The sequence below is a fragment of the Rhagoletis zephyria genome, unplaced genomic scaffold, assembly GCF_001687245.7.
Source record: "Rhagoletis zephyria isolate East Lansing unplaced genomic scaffold, Rhagoletis_zephyria_1.1 Rzeph_scaffold_00035, whole genome shotgun sequence".
NCBI lineage: Eukaryota > Metazoa > Arthropoda > Insecta > Diptera > Tephritidae > Rhagoletis > Rhagoletis zephyria.
In genome coordinates this window covers 330,408-347,824 of record NW_016157119.1, presented here as the reverse complement: position 1 = coordinate 347,824, position 17,417 = coordinate 330,408, and the positions used below count along the sequence as shown (strand labels likewise).

The 17,417-nt window shown below is 32.2% G+C and overlaps 1 protein-coding gene across 1 annotated transcript; it reads left to right on the top strand.

Moving 5' to 3' along the window:
* Positions 1–1,481: 1,481 nt before the first annotated feature.
* Positions 1,482–15,329, top strand: LOC108365167 (carboxypeptidase B). Its single transcript, XM_017619135.1, has 8 exons — positions 1,482–1,533; positions 3,700–3,921; positions 12,857–13,063; positions 13,128–13,239; positions 13,316–13,627; positions 14,507–14,617; positions 14,687–14,841; positions 14,995–15,329. Exons 2-8 carry the CDS (start codon positions 3,827–3,829, stop codon positions 15,284–15,286), a joined length of 1,284 nt encoding a protein of 427 aa, XP_017474624.1. The 5' UTR covers positions 1,482–1,533; positions 3,700–3,826; the 3' UTR covers positions 15,287–15,329.
* Positions 15,330–17,417: the final 2,088 nt, after the last annotated feature.

The window sequence follows — 17,417 nt, the reverse complement described above, 5'->3', positions numbered from 1 at the left end:
AATACTTCCCATATACCAAATGAAAGGAAAAATCTTGAGTTTTTGATTAAAAAAACAAGGACAAAATCATTCGAGCACTTTTTGAGCATTTGGGTATTAAAAAAAATTGCAAATTTTTTCAAACACTTTTTGCCTTTAAATGCTCGATATTTGTTGAAGTTATATAAAATTTGTACATGATAATATTTCTATTGCTCCAAAGAACCTATGTCCCGGAAATGAAAGTTTAACCTGCAGATCGTAAGTTGCACAATCTGAAATCTTTGAAGGCTTGTTATGTTCTAATTTTGCCGACTGGGCAACTTTAAAATATACACTCACACAAAAGCAATACAATTTCCTAACAGCAGCAGGAATAGAATACTGAAGAATACTGAAACCGCTTTATGATGAAGCTGATCGATTGGCACGTGCCCGCCCTGTTGGCGATGAAATCTTTAGAATACCGCATACAAGACTTCTCACTTCGGGTGGCGGGGGGATAAATAAGAAATCAATAAAAAATTAAGAAAATAATTAAGAATTTTGGTTGGTTTGCGTCATTGGACAAACCCTCTCGCGCGGCTATGAATAGCTCTGGCAACAAAGCGTAATCGTCATGGTAACTGAAACGGTTGACAATGCGCCGCTAAGCGTCTGTTAAATCACCACAGCTCAAGTGTGACCGTGTGACCGCTTTGACGCAATCTCGACGTCAATGAGCAGTTAGATTTTAGGCAATCATAAATTACAGTTGAGATCAAGCAGAACTATTTTGAATAATTTGACTAATTGGCGCCATCAAAATATTATACAGAAAGTTATATTACAAAGTAGCCAATCACCCGCAGGCCCTTCCGCTGGGAATCACCGCTCAGTGCGAGATTTGTGTTCCGGCAGGTGGCTGGCTGGTCAACACGCCGCGCTTGAGATGCCCACCAGACAGTCGCTGCTTAGCGCAACACTTACGCATGCGTACAGCATCAATGTCCAGTTAAATTATACAATCTATTGTATCGGCGGTTCAACGGTCCATCGCGTCCGCATAGAAAAAAAAACCAATTCTAAATAAATAATTTATTTTGCTAGCAGCATCTACAACAAAAAAAACACACATAAAATGAAATAAAATGAATTAAATAACAAGCCATATAGTCGCTGACTTGCCGATCAATTAACCTTGACACTCACTTTTTCTTAGCCACTACCTCAGCTGCGTATGCACAACAAAGGCAACAACAACAAATAGTGGCCGATCTCCTTCTTTTTTTTCGACAAGATTTAATTGTGCGGCTGCTGGTAGTGCTGCTGCTGCTGCTGCTGCTACTTTTAACGCGTTTTTTCGGTTTCAACTTCAGCTTCATTATTTTAATTTCTTATTCAAATCCATTTTTATTTTTTTTATTTTTTATTTTTTTTGTGAACATATTTTTCTACTTCTAATCATGCGCTCGTCTTCTTTCTAAGTCAAGGCGGAAGGTGAACATCAGTCTGCGGTACAATCGAAAGCGGTACGGACGTGGTGAGCTCTAAGCAGCTACGGTTGGCGGTGCGGTTGGTTGTTGTTCCTGATTTTGTGCTCTGTAAAGAATTATCTAAAAAGTGTTAAGACTAAATTAAAATAAATTCGTAAAGTGCTTGAGTTTATGTGTGTGTGTGCAACTATTGGCAACAGTTTTAAGAAATAAAAATGTATTAATCTTAAAAATCTTGAAAAAAGTCCCAAATGAGCGAAAAAAATCAAAAAAAGCTTTTTAATTTGTTTTGCACAAAACGCTCCTGTGAAAAACTGGTATTTTTGATGAAAATCGGTATTTTAGAATTGAATGAGGGGGAAGCAGTCAACGTGACTTAGATTTTTAAAGAGTTTGGCTTTTTGATTTTTTCATGTGATTATGAAGCCGGTAGTCAGGTTGTCTTTTAATTATTTATTGATTTATTTTGAAGTTTTTCATAGTTTCTCATAGAAAAGGATATTACCATCATTCATTTGGAATTCCAAAAGGGTTTCCCTACATAATATTTATGGCGTGCGTAAAATCTTAACCCATTTTGCTGACCGCAGTAAGAAATAATAAGCGAAATTAATTAATGATATGTTTTTAATAATTCCTAAATTTTTTTCTTAATGCAAATGGCATCGAAAATGCTATTTTTGATTTAAAAATATTCTTAAGTATTAAGCACAGTGTGTAAATTTGGTCGAGATCGGTCAAGTAGTTTTTCAGATACGCATATATCGTATAAGTGGGCGGTGCCACCCCCATTTTCCTAAAATTTCTTGAAAAACCACTTTTTTACTAAATAGTGATTATATATATCTATTTTGAATAAATATCTATGAACTTCTTAGCCACTCTGCTCAAAAAATTTTAAATTCCGGTACATAAATTCGACAATTTTTATGCGATTGCAATAAATGAGGCATTAGTTTATTTGAAAATAGATTTAGTTTTAGATAGTACTCCAAATTTTGAAATTGTAGAAATTATCAATGGTCAAAATTTAAAAAAATAAGAGAATTATGGGTCTTTTTTTAATTTACACGATGAAAAATCCCAACAAGCCTAGTCCGACAATCGACTATTATATACCATTTTAAAGGCCTATATATCCTATTCTCAGATCATATCTTTGACTTTTGAAATTGAATCAAAAATAGTCAAAAGAATCAAAAATCATAAATGTACACAATTCTATTTTCTGATCTAAATTGACATGTGGCGACCTCTAAATGACCTTTAAAAAATCTATAAAAAATAGAAAAATAAATATTTCTCATACAAACAAATAAAATTAGGAAGTAGGGTCTTGAAATTTCCAAAAACAGCAGTTTCGATGGGCACCCCAATCCCCATGTAAGCCGCAATAGGATCGCTGGATAACTTAGAATTTATCCCTAAACACTTTTTAAACGTTTAAATGCCCATATGCAGTTCTCAAGAAAAATCACAACAAATTTTTTTTCATTATATCTGTTGCTGCGAAGAGTACTTTGCGGTTGCTGTAAATTTTCCTGAAGAAATATATATGTATTCGAGCGGCGTACTAATTTAAAAAATTTGGACAGAAGAATATTTATTTTCCATTTCCTGCGCGTCACTTTATATGAATTTTTTAGTTGTTCTTGGGAGCTGTAGACGGGCCTTAAGAAAGCACCTTACTGGTTGGATGATTCATGAATTAATAGTGAGTGTGGGGTAACTAGCTGTTGATTATTTGTTCTGAAAACAACTTAAAAAGGCAATTTCCAAGCAATGCTGTCTACTCAGTTTAGTAGAAAAGTCTCAATTTTTTTCTAGACTAATTGTTCTACGAACGAAAGTGTAAACAAATATTATGACATCGATAAGCAGCTGTTCTTGGATAAAAAGGGAATAAACGAAGTCGCTATCAGACTATAAAAAGAAGAGAAACTTAGAGGTAATACTACCACCTGCAATTTTGTATTTTTTTCTATGTTAAGAATAGATAATTATTGCATATAAATGCGACAGCAGTAATGATAGCTAATAGATACACACACACACACACACCCCTTCGACACGAGACGCTTAATCGCGTTGCACTGTCTCAAATATGACACGTGATGGCAGCAGCTTCGCTTTAATGTTGATGATACTGGGATAGTGTTGACTTACGGATGCATGCAAGATACTACTTTCAAATATTTTTTTAATTTTAAATAATTGAATTAATTATTATTTTTTCGCTCACTAGAATATAAAACGACGATTATGAGAACTCGAAAGTGCTGATAAACTATTACAAAAAAAAAGTATTCATTAAAATAAATCGCTAGCTTCAAGTGCCATAAAATTTCCTTATTTGCTAGGAAGCAAAAATAATGTGTCGCGTGAAAATGTGGCTGAAAGTATTTAGTATGACGCTGCTGGCGCTCTGCACAGGAGTGAACGCATCAAACTTGGATCGCTATGAGGGGTAAGCATTTATACTAATGAGGAGGGAAATGTTAATATTAATATGAACAAAAAATTAAATAAGAATAAATAAAAATAAAATGAAATAAAATAAAATAAAAAAAAAACAAGATGAAAAAATAAATTAAAAGAAATAAAGAAAAGTTAAATAAAACAAAATGAGATGAAATGGAAAAAAATAAAAGAAAAGCAAAAAAAATAAAAGAAAGTTTAATAATAAAATACTAAATGTTTTCGGTTTTTATTACTTATAAAGTCGATAATTCGTAAGGGTTTGCATTTATTCCAGCAGAAAGTCTTAGCATTACTTGAAGTTTCACAAATATAAATGGAAGGTAGTACTTATTGCTGCTTGATGCTTTCCTTTAAAGTTTGATTAAAAATAATAAAAACTTGCATGGATTGTGAGGTCTAATTTCAACATTGTTTCTCTTTCGCTTTTATTGAGTTTAATCGTTTCACTATGAAATTGATTAATTTGACTAATACATTTTTCCCATTCATTTTTTTCGCAACACATTCAAGCTCATTATTTTAACCATACACAAATTGCTAACCTTGCACTGCGGTCGGTGTCAAACGCCTGCTGATAGTGCGGAACACGAAAGACTTAAGACACGAACTCGCCACTGCAAACTCACATTTCACATGCGTTTGCAGGCAAACAACGAAAGCTGCTAAAATAATATTTTAAAAGTACATTTGTAAATACATACATACATACATACATACATATGTATGCACATTTTTAATTTTAGATTACGCGCGATTATACATACAAATAATGGATACCTTAATGTGCAACAAAAAATTGTATCTGGAGTATAAATTGGCTTTGATAAACTTTATTATTAAAAATTTAATTTCAGTAGCTAAAATTTTATGTTAAAAAAATTTTTCTAAACAATGTTTTTGTTATTAATTTTTCCATTGATTTGCTTTTTATGCAATTTTTATTGCTGCTTAAATGGTTAACGATTTCCTAAGGAGAATAATATATCTTGATGGCAGAATTTGCTATTAATATGCATGCACTTGTGCGCATACATACATATGAGCATGTTAATTGCTTGCTTCGTTGTTTTTATAATTTATTTATAGCATCAACTGATGCGGCGCTGCTATTAGATGCACTTAAGCGCTCAGCACTTCATTGACTGTTTAAATTATTCAGATAATATTTTTATGTTTTTAGTGACTGACGTTGCTAGTAGTAAATATTCTTTTATATGGAAATATTATGTAATATCAATTCTGAGTTGTAAGCATTTTTTAAGTGTTTGAATTGCAGTATTCATTTAGCATGAAACTTTTTTTTTTTTAAATGAGTGAGGAGAAAGATCAAAGGAAATAAAAATAAATTTTCTCTTGAGTCAAGTGTCTTAATTGTCCAGGAGGCCTTAGGATTAAAGGAAAATGGATAACTTTATTCTACGACAATATTTTGCGCGGACTTTTATAGCATCGAAACAAATAACTGTTATTTTCGGTCCTCGTGTAAAACGTTGTAAATATTAAAAATAAACACTATTTGTCTAGTTTTGTACGACACTATATATTTAAGCAAGCGTGTATAAATTACTTGATCATGTTAAAATTTATTAAATGACCCATGAAAATGTAATCAAAGCGCTATGTATTTATGTAAATTTTATGCTGATCCGCTATTAATTTCGTGGCGCCACCAATGATAAAGTGAAGCGTAACATGCGCATTTTTAAAAACTTAAGCTTGTTTTTTTTTTATAGTTAACTTGAAATACTTGCATTGATTTAGCTTTTGACATAATCAACGGAAATTATAACAAATTGTTTGAATTTAGATTAGATTTGGAATTTTGGAATGTGCACATGAACATATATATATATATAGTCGGTGTCAAATGTAAGTGTATACCTTGTTGTAATATAAAATTCACAATTATCTTCATGGAAATTTTTTTTCATTAATTATTTGTGGAAATATAGTTTATTCTATAACATAAACCAGAAAAATAAACGTTTCGCACTTTAAATAAAGTTCACAAAAATTCAAACAATTTTCATCACCATTTTTATCCAGAATTTCTAGAAAATTTTTGAGTATGCAATTTTGCAGCCTGTTCAATTTTAGTAAAGCAAAGTGCCAGTTTCAAGTCGCTAGAAATTACCGTTGATATTTTATAATTTTTGTTTTTTGTGGAAACTCAAAAATTTTCTAGAAATTCTGGATACAAATTTTGAAGTGTTAAACTTTGATTTATATGGTTTATGTTATAGAACAAATTATATTTCCACAACTATCTAATTAACGAAAAAAAAATTGCCTGAAAATAATTGTGAATTTTATATTACGAAAAGGTGGACACTTTCATTTGGCACCGACTGTGTATCTAATAGCACCACCGAAAAAATTGGTTTATTTATAGATTGAGCAATAAAATATTTGTGATATGCATAAAGAGATTAACAGAGACTGGCCTGGCCTTGAAGACACTAGTAAGCCATTGAGCAAGCGGAAATAGTTATGATACAGAATTTGTCTTTTATATGTAGCTAATTTAATTAAATTTTAATTAAAAATTTATATATTTACATTAGGGCGGGTCAATTTGTATGGGAGATTTCTTCCATTATAAAAAACATGCTATAACGGGCTTTTTTGGTATGATGAATCAATTTCTGTACTTATCTTTTTCCTAAATTCCACCAGAGAGCGGAACAGTGAAAGCTTACCTATTTTCCCAATTTAGCAAACTCCACATTGATTTTAGATCCATGGTTTCTTCCACAAATTTGCTTAGAATTACACGTAGAATGCTCCTATGCTATACGCATATAGTCAAAAAAATTTACCCGCCCTAATGTATCTACATACACATGTTTGTATTTACATATTGTATTTAGTGCCTAAATTACTCCCAAGCTTTTTTTCCTCGAAATTTTATTTCTTCAAAATTTGCAAAGTTAAAATATATTAAATTTTTGGAGTACATTCAACAATTTTTATTGTGCTCGAGGCTGTTTTTAAATGAAAAACTATTGCGGACAAGCAACAATAATTTTTATTTTTTTGAAAAAGCAACAATAATTCATAAGGCGAATTTTTCGAGTCCAGTATATAAAAATTGTTTGTATTAACTTCAATTTTCCCTCGTCAGTAAATGCAAATGCAGATTTCTGAAGCTACGACTTTATCCGATCACCGCGTAGATAGTCGGGTCTAACAGAAAATAGTACTTTCAAGGCGCTACTGGTGTATTTCTAAATACACGGATGGGAGCGCTCTTTGGTGCAGGGCGTTCTTCTTCAGCCCTAATTTAGGCTTCCAGATCACTGTATTTTTTAGCAGGCAAAAATAGCTGCCTTTAAAGAAGCAGTCTACTCCGCTATCGAAAGTGCCAATCAGTCGCATGGGTTCGCTTAGGTTGCGCTCAAAGCTATAGTTTGCCCTGATTTTTTGCACGGAATTGCGTTGCGGATTAGCTGAGCAGAATAAGTGTTCATATTTTTATTTCATCGGGTAAAAAAGGGAATGGGAGTACTCTCTTTTTAATAAATGTATAGTTTTTGTAGGACGTGATAGGACTTTACTTCTCAAACGCCAACTTAGGGCGCTATTATCGGTGTTTATGCTAGTTTCCAAATACATGTAAACCATTCTTGTTTTGCCAAAGATTGAGTTATCATGGTACGAGTAATTTTAAAATGACTTAATTGCTCGTGGCTACCTCTATGAATAATCTGCATACAAATGCGAGCGACGAAGACCTTTGATTTAAATGCATTTAAAAATATCGTTTATTTGTGCATATATGTAGCTTTTAAGGCCCAGCTGTTTGCTTTAATATTATTTTTATTTTCAAATTTAAGCTACTAACGAATTTTATAGAGACCAGACATTGGCTAATTGCATTATAACGAACCGCAAGTGTTGTCTGAATTAAAGACAAACAAATATTTGGATAAACAAAATATTTATATGTGTTATGCACATAAATACATAAATATGTATGCATATAGCAGTATATTTGTAGAAACCTGTTATTTATAACGCCATATCTTTGCTGTTTTATTTTATTTTTAATTATTTTTTATACGTACATATTAGAGGGCTGCATGAATGCATTCAAAACTGCTTTTGAATTATTCATATACAAAACGAATGAATGATTTTGGCTTCAAATTTTTTTGAATTTGAGTGAATAGCTGTTCTGATATTTGTGTTGACATCACAATATTCAAACAAAGTGAAAATAAATGACAATTTTGTGTATGAATATCCAAAAATATTTTTTCTATGCACATAAATACAGTGCCGAACAGAAGTATTGGCACAGTGAATTTTTCGCAATATATGCAAAGTTATTTATTCTAATTTATCTTCGATAATTTTTTATAAAAATATTGTTCATTCTACACCAGAAAACATAATAATAAAATATCTAAACTTTGTGCAAAACTCAGGAAAATTCATTAAATTTGCACACTAATTTGCAACTTTTTATTCAGATTTTTTAGAAAAATCCTAAGTATGCAGTCTTATAGCCCATTCAAATTTAGTATAACAAAGTGCAAGTTTAAAGTTGCTAGAAAATCGCATTGATTTTTGGTAATTTTTTTTCACGCAAGTTCTTCCATACAAAGTAATTCGACAATTATTTTTTGTATGGAGAAAATGAGCAACACCTTCCACTAAAACTGCATACTTAGGATTTTTCTAAAAAATCTGAATAAAACGTTGCAAATTAGTGTGCAAATTTAATGAATTTTCCTGAGTTTTGCACAAAGTTTAGAGTTTTTATTATTACGTTTTCTGGTGTAGAATGAACTATATTTTTATAAAAAATTATCGAGAATAAATTAGAATAAAAACCTTTGCATATATGGCGAAAAATTCACTGTGCCAATACTTTTGTTCGTCAATGTATGTACAAACATACAATGTATGTATGTATGTATTGCTGCGCTTCTATTACATACGAAAAAACTTGTTTGTAGAAAAAACACTTTTACCGAACTGAGTTTGAATGATTTGAATGTTTTCCATTCATTCATTCACATTCTTCCATTTGAAGGTAGAAAATATAAAACAAAATGTATATTCATAACTTACAAAATTCCAAACGCTGAGTGTATTGTATGTGAAGTAAAATATTCAAATCTACTGTACTCTGTTTGGCTAGAAATTTGAATGAATTCATGCAGCCCTCTAGTACATATACATCTGAGTAAAAAACACGAAATTAAACTCAAAGTCAGTCAAATCTAATGCTAATTAAGAATTCAAAAATAAGCATGCAGGCATGTGTACCTACAATAAAAATATACGTATATAATTGCTAATATGAAACAAATGTACATACATATGTATTTGAGGCTTTTTTTATACCAGCCATGTCCGCATTGCACTTGACACTACCGGCAGAGTTGCAGCAATTTCTGCATCTGTTGCTGCTGGCATACATATATTTGTTATTAATTTTTTGTTTACACTCGTGTATTTAATTATACGCGTGCGTGCAAATTTATACAATTCTACTAATAATGCTAATATTTCGTAATTTGTTTTATTTATTACCATTGCAGCAATTCTTTGTTTTTTTTTTTGTTTGTTTTTTTGGATCACAGTATTGTCTGATGTTGACATTGCCATTTGTCATTTTGTGCTTGAAATCATTACGCTTTCTTATGTGAGAATTGGTTTATAGTTGACTTATTCCTGCCTTTTTTGTTGGAGCCACTGTGCAAAGTAGAGTGCTATGCATTTCATTAAATGAACTTATACTCCTTTTTGTTAATATCAATTTGTAACATTTTCAGACGCCTGACTAATTGATCATTAGTTGGCAGTTGCCGATATTTGGCTGCTTCGTATTGAAATGTATGTATGTACATTAGGCTGGGTCGATTTTGTATGGGGAAAATAAAGGCCATTCAATGGTATCGTAATAGAATATTATGTTGTTTTAGGACTAAAAAAATATTTCGCCGCAAATGATAATAAAAATGATTGAAAAAATTTCCCCGCCTTATCTTTGACAATTCATAGTCGATCGAACATGCTTATGTATGTTTGTTGAAAAAAGGCCAGAATAGTTGTTCGTTTATGTGATTTGGGCTAAACGGATTAATTCTCTAACATAACAATCAAGCCGTTTTCCCACACCTTGAATTCGTAACAGGGATTCGTATTATCCAACAATACATCGATAATTTTGTAAGCACCTTAAGCCCAAAATGAATTTTACAAAAAATACAAGCTCAGTAGAATTTTCATTTATTTTGTTCTATTAATTTTTTTTTATAACTTTTTAATTGTTTTAATAAGTTTTTATAAGTTCTATATTTTTTTAACGTTACTTTCAGTTAGTTATTGTTGACTGTTTAATAAAATTCAACTCTAAAAAGTTAAATTAACCAATAGTAAAATAAAAAATGTGCAATAAAATAAAGTAAACGAGAATAAAATAAACCTCCTTATTCTAGAACACGAATTTTCGTAATACGTAATTTGTAGCTACGCTACGAAAAACGAAAAATCCATATGCTGCAACCCTTGCGGAAACATGTGCAGCATTGCCAGATATCAGTTGTTTTTCGAAGATAGCTGAATGAAGGAAAACGAAGTGGAAATAAATTTAAAAAAAAAACACTCATGAAGTGCTTATTTATAGTAAAATTGTTGATTTTACATATTTTGAAGGAAACGATGGATTCTATTACATTTGCAATTATAGCAGCGGAGTAAGAGCGCGCTATGGGAATGATATCACAAAGATATGCGGAGCTGCCGGGCATAGTAAACATGGACGCATCTATGTCAGCTTCTGGTTGAATTGTTGAGCCACAAGTCAGAACTCCTCCTATGCCTGAAGAACTGGTTCTGAAACCAGTTAATGCAATAACAGCTTCTTCCAAGCCATTGAAAACATGCACTTTGTTAGGTCCACCACCTGTTGCACTTGCTTCTGCCTTCGGCCGCGCTTAGGGATTATAACCCTTACTAAGTAGAGTTCTCCTTGCCGGAGAAAAGGGGCTTCCGCATCTCAAAGGTGTCCACAGTATTTTTGCGCAGAACCCACGTCGAAATTTGCAAAAAAGTGCATAGTGCAAACCGAATTTATTAATAAGCTAGTGGTAGGAAATTTGAAACATTTATCCTAAATAAAATTTGAATCCTTCGATTACACGTGTATGTTAAAGTTTTTGGATTCGGGTTATGCGTTTGGACACAAAAACCGAAAATCATTGTGCAAATAACTAAACCAGACCCAAGTTTCTACATAAGGGACAACAAAGAACACCACTAATATTTCCTGCAAACACACATCGATTTTATTCTTTTATCTCGCCTCCGACACAGAATTGTTTTCGTACAAAATTACGCAAAAAAGCTTACTCGTTCATTTTTAGGCATGCCATTGTTACGAGTTTCGAAAGTTCGAAGATACGATTCGGATTGCAGCATACTATTTCTACGATTCGCAGCAAAATCCGAACAAGAAAGAATTGCAGAATAGGGGTGAAAGTGAAATTAAATATATAAATCAAACAAAATGAAAAGAAATAAAATAAATAATGAATATTTTCGCAATCGCTTCAACCGAGGATCGAACCTGACAGCTACAGGCTTGTAGCACGCAACTCTCACCATACGTGCATTTGTTCGGCTGCCTATTCGCATTTTAAAGAGCAAAATGCATGAGTTAAAGCAAATAAAGGCTGTTTATGCAAATAAGCGAGCTCGTCTGTCAACCGTATTAGTTTCTATTGGAGACTAATTTACTTGGTGCGCTTTCGTCACATTGAGTTTTTTTTTTTGGCAAAATATCCAAAGCAACTTAGGATGCTTTTCATAATACCAGCTTCAATAGCAAATGCAACTCGCCTCTAGGGCATGAGGATCTACTCTACTAGATTCGTTCAATGCAGGTCCAGCGGATCGTATTTTTTGAAGATGACATACATATATTTCTTTCATTGTAGAATACAGTTTGCTCATGACTATTTTTTTTAACAAGAAATATCGAGTATTTTTTTCCTATTCGTAAATTAAAAAGCAAAGTTTATCTGAAAATTTTGAGCAAAATAATCCCAGCAATTTAAGCTTTAATTTTTTAGATCTTTAAATAACATAAAATTATTCGTTATTTTTCGTGTCTTGTTGAGAATACCTAACATTTCTCGAGACACTTTAAGATTTTTTCGGAACAGTGAAATTGCTTCAGACTTTTCGTAACTTATTTAGGTTGTTTAAAACTCTCTCGACATTCTTTGAGGATTTTTATGAGCTTTCGGTTTTGTTCGAGTCTTAGTTTTTCGGAATATTTCCGTGATTTTTTCAAATTAATTCGAGCCCTCGGAAGCTTTTCCGGTCGGAAAGTACATTTTAATCTTAACTTTGCTTTTTTGTGCAAAATCAATTATTTAAAATGTATAAATGCAAACTTAGTATGGTCTCTGCTATAAGGAAAGGTAGCGTCGGTTAGTTCCTCCGTCAAAAAAATTTTACAATAACTGTTTTCTTCCATACAAAAAACAAAATCGAATATAAATACTTTTTCTGGAAAAAATGCGGTACACCATCAGCAAAAATATATTGCAAAAATCAATGCAAACTTTTAGCTACTTGAAACTTGCACTTTGGTAGCTAGAATTTAATGGGCTATAAAACTGCTTACTTGGAATTTTTCTTGAAATTCGAAATAAAGTTTGTTATTGTTATTGTAAAATATTGTTGAATTTTTCTAATTATTCTACAAAGTTTGAAACTTAGACTTATATGGGTTTTCTTCGATAATGGGCTGCAAAGCAGGTCAAAGTGTTTCTATTATTTTTCACACTTTCTGTATACCCGTATACGTTTCCTTTTATTTACTAAAGACATAATTTTCTGAAATTAAATTTAACTCCTTAAATCGCTTACCTAATCCTATTTTATCTACATCTTTATAGCTACAATAAATACACTGTATTCCATGACAACGAGGATGCCTTCAACTATCTGGTTGACTTACAAACAGAATCCGCAGAGCTGGATTTCTGGCTGCTCACACGCAATATGTCCGTCGTGGCAGTTTCACCGACAGAGCAGCCAATATTTGAAGCAAGACTCAACACATTGAATGCGCAATATGTAGCCAAGCCATTGATGGAGGAGATGTGAGTTCATAAAGAAAAAAATTGCTAGTGACTTTTTTGCAAATAAAAAAATTATAATTAATAGGTCCGCGTTCAATGAAACATTTACTACAGACTGTTTGGGCTCCGAATGCGAACTGAATCGGCCACGAAGACAAGCACGCGGCTTTTTCTCGCACTTTCCGCGCTACTCAGAGGTACATATTGACTAAGCCTGAAAACAATTCTTTACATTGACCACCAAATATTTTTTATAATTTTTTTTTGTTTTAGATTTTAAATTTCATGAGCGCTTTGGCTGCCCGTCATCCGCAATATTGCCGCTACGAATCGCTGGGTCGCTCTTTTGAAGGCCGACACATTGCGGCGCTCTCCATTTCGCTGAACAGTCGCGTACGTGATCGTCGTGTTGCCTATATTCAGGCGGCAACCCATGGACGTGAGTGGATTACACCATTAACTGTACTCTATTTAGCCAATGAGTTGTTAAATAATTTGCGCGCCTTCCAACGTGTACTGCAGGATGTGGAGGTATTTCTGGTGCCGTTAGTAAATCCTGATGGCTATGAGTATTCGTTCACAAAGGTGAGTATCTCTATTTTACTATCGATGAATAACGGCTTTGAACTATGTCAGTAGCGATAACAAAATCGGCTGAAATATCGATAAATATTTATATAATTAAAGGACAAAGATTTCGTTAATCTCATAAATATTAGTAACTTTGCCAAATCAATAAAAATTAAAAAAAAAATGCTCTCGATGAATCGAAAATTTATTTTTCACTTAAGTAAAAGTTAAGTAATTATACTAAATCTATAAATAAACAAAAAATAATATCGATAAATAGCTACTACGCTATACATATGTATATATCGATAACTATGTAGATGATAATACAAATGCGAAAATTATATCGATGAATTTATCGAGCACAAACGGATAAAGGCATTGAACAACGTATGTCGATAACTATATCGACTACGATATCGAAACAAATTTATATACATGGATAATTAAAATCGACAAAGGTTTCTTTAATAACATAAACATCAATAAATTTACTAAATCGATAAATGTTCAAACAATAATATCGATAAATCGAAATTTTATTTTTTACATAGACATCAACAACTATACTAAATCCATAAATACATATGCAAAGAATAATATCGATAAATATATAACATCCTCTATTTATCGATAAATATTTGGACTATATGATAATCTTCGGCTGGTAACTATGTACATATATCTACAGACTACGATATCGAGAAATATCTATATACTTAGATAATTATCCAGAAAGATAAAAATCGATATTTTTTTAAACCCGATTAATGCTCAAACAACAGTATCAATAATTATCTATAATATTTTTTTTTTTGTTTTAAATGTGTGTCTTCGTTTCTTCTCCGATATTATATAGCATAAACATTCATATTTGCTTCCCTTTCTTTCTAGGATCGTTTTTGGCGCAAGAATCGCCATCGCTACCCAGGTCGTTCCTGTGCTGGCGTAGACATTAATCGCAACTTCCCTAACAATTGGAACTATAATGGCGCCAGCCAAAATGTAAGCAGATCTCTTAAATTCTTTAACTTTTTTACTCAATTGTCTCATACTTCCTCTTTCACATCACAGCTCTGTTCCGAGGTTTACTCCGGCACTGGTCCCACCTCCGAGTCCGAAACGGCTGCTATTGCACGCTATTTAGAATACAATCGTAATCGTATAAAACTCAGTTTGGATGTGCATTCATTTGGAAAGTTCTTGTTCTATCCTTACGGCTATTCGAAGTAAACAAAGCGCCATCTCTTTAATTTTTCTTCAAAAAAAAAAAAAATAAAATAACAAAAAAAAACAGAAAGCGCACTCCATTTTAATTACTCGCTACACAAATTTAATCTTGTTAATTGCTAATTCCTTTCTAATGTCTTACACTTTTTCAGAAATGTTGTCGCTCCCACGCGCAACTTGCTACATTCGGTTGCGCAACGCGCCGCCAATCAAATTGCGAAATATCGCGGTACCCAATACAGCGTCGGCACTTCAGCTGGCATTCTTTATGAGGCTTCTGGCGGTCTGGATGATTATGCTTATGGCAATTTGGGCATACCCATGTCCTTCACGGTCGAGTTGCCTGGTGAGAACTTCCAAGTGGCCACCTCTGATATCATTCACATTTGCAAGGAGACATTCGCTGGTTTCGTCGAATTTATTCGACACGTTAGCTTGTATTAGTGCAAATGCCTTCATCTATGTATCTACATACATACTAAGTTTCTGTGTTGTTGTGTCGAATGTTAATTACCTTAAGTAATGTAATTTTTGTATGTGTTAATTTTATATTTAAGTAGCAATTCTGTGTACAATTTAATTTAAATAAAACAAGATTTTATAAGAAGAAGAGGAAGTGCTTCAATCCGCAGATGGAGTAGTGCAATGCTACATATCTTACAATGGCATACGATGCCAAGAATGTGCTAGTGATATACACATGTATATATGTAGTAAGAGGAAAATTTGAAAATAACCTCTGTGAAATGTGATTCAAAGAGCTCACTAGGAGATACTGCATTTACAAAATATTATAAAAATTTTTTCTTATGTTTGTAAAATTTTCAAAAGAAATATTCAAACAATTTTCACTTGACTTCGAGATTAAAGTAATTTGTATGCCAATTATTGGAGACTGAATTCACTTACTAGAAAAATATACAAATATGTGTATTAGACTGCATCACTCCACACACAAAAAAAATTGGTACAGCGTTTCCATTGGAATTATAAAACCTAATATAATTTAAGGCTTCCACCAAAATATTTCGGAAAAATATTAAGATTTACGTGAGCTGGACCGGTTTGAAAATACCTCCAAAATGAAGTTTTGTATGAGTAATGATAGTTTCTTAAAGATTAAAAAAAAAAATAGATAAAAAAATCCCCTGGAATGACAAAACGGTTTAAGCTTAGAAAATTTGCATAAACATATTAAAAAAAATGTAAACAAACTTTCAATGGAACCGTAATAATGAGATCTTTGATGCCGCTTTTTAACTTTTTTCGAAGATTGGTATAAGAAGAACTTGAATAACTGAACACAGAAATGAAAAGAGTGGGAAAATACCTTTCTACTGATGCCCAATAAGTCTAAATCGGTTTAGTTTTGGCCCAGTTATTCAAGTTTTCGTTAATCGGTTTAAGAAAATAGTTAAAAATTACCATCAAAAATCACATTATTACGATTCCGTTGAAATTATTTTAAAATATTTTTTTGCAGACTTTTTTAGCTTAATCTTTTTTGTCATCTGAGGGGTTTTTTTTTCAAAAGTTCTTTAAGAAAGTATTTTTATTCATAAAAAAAACTCCATTTTTGGAGATGTTTTCAAATCGGTCCAGCTCACGTAAATCTTAATATTTTTCCGAAATATTTTGTTGGACGTCTTCAAATATAATAAATTTTGTAGTCCCGGCGGAAAAACCGCAACTTTTTTCTTTGGTGATGCAGTCCAATGTATATGAGTGTTATTAAACTGTGGCCTAGTTGCCGTTATAAAGAGTTGGGTTTGAATTCGTCATACCAGTTTAATAGTTGCCTAGTAGCCTATTGTAAGCAAATAGTGGCAAGCTTTTTTATACGAAGCTTTTATGTTAACTGCTAATGGCAATCAACAGCGATTTAAAAGCCCTTAAGCTTCTAACATTAACTAAAAGCATATTACTTGCGCGGTTATATTTATATAGTTTATAGCAGCCATGCGCTGGGCATGCTGGGGTTATAGCCACGGTTGTCACTCGTTTTAAAAATAAACAACCAAAATCTGAAGGAAAAATAGCCATATTGAAAAAAAGCAACTTAATTTGTTATTCACTTATCTATTACAAAAAGAAAAAAATCCAACAATTTTACTGAGTTCAATCACATATTTACATTTTATATGCGCATATAAAACATGTTACATTAAAAATAATATTTTAAAAAATTCATTTATTCGTGTATGGCATTCAGTATGCAAAAATACTTTTTGTAAAGAAAAAAATTTGCTAATTTTTAACGGAAGGTGTCTTAACTTAAAAAGTTGATTAGACCTTTTTATGACCCTGAAACGATATCCAGAGGTCACTTGGACTTAATTATATATTAAACCATGAATCCGATGTGAAAGATTATATAATTGGAATTAAGGGGTTTTGTACTTCTTTTGACCTTGATATAGGCTCAATGGGTTCATATGGATACCGGGAACCTGATAAGCGACGTCACATGCAACATATCGAACCCTTACCGATAAAGATAAGCGATTTTTAAAATTTTCTTTAAGCAAAAATACATCTAGATACTCTGGGAGCATTTGTGCATAAAAAAGAAATT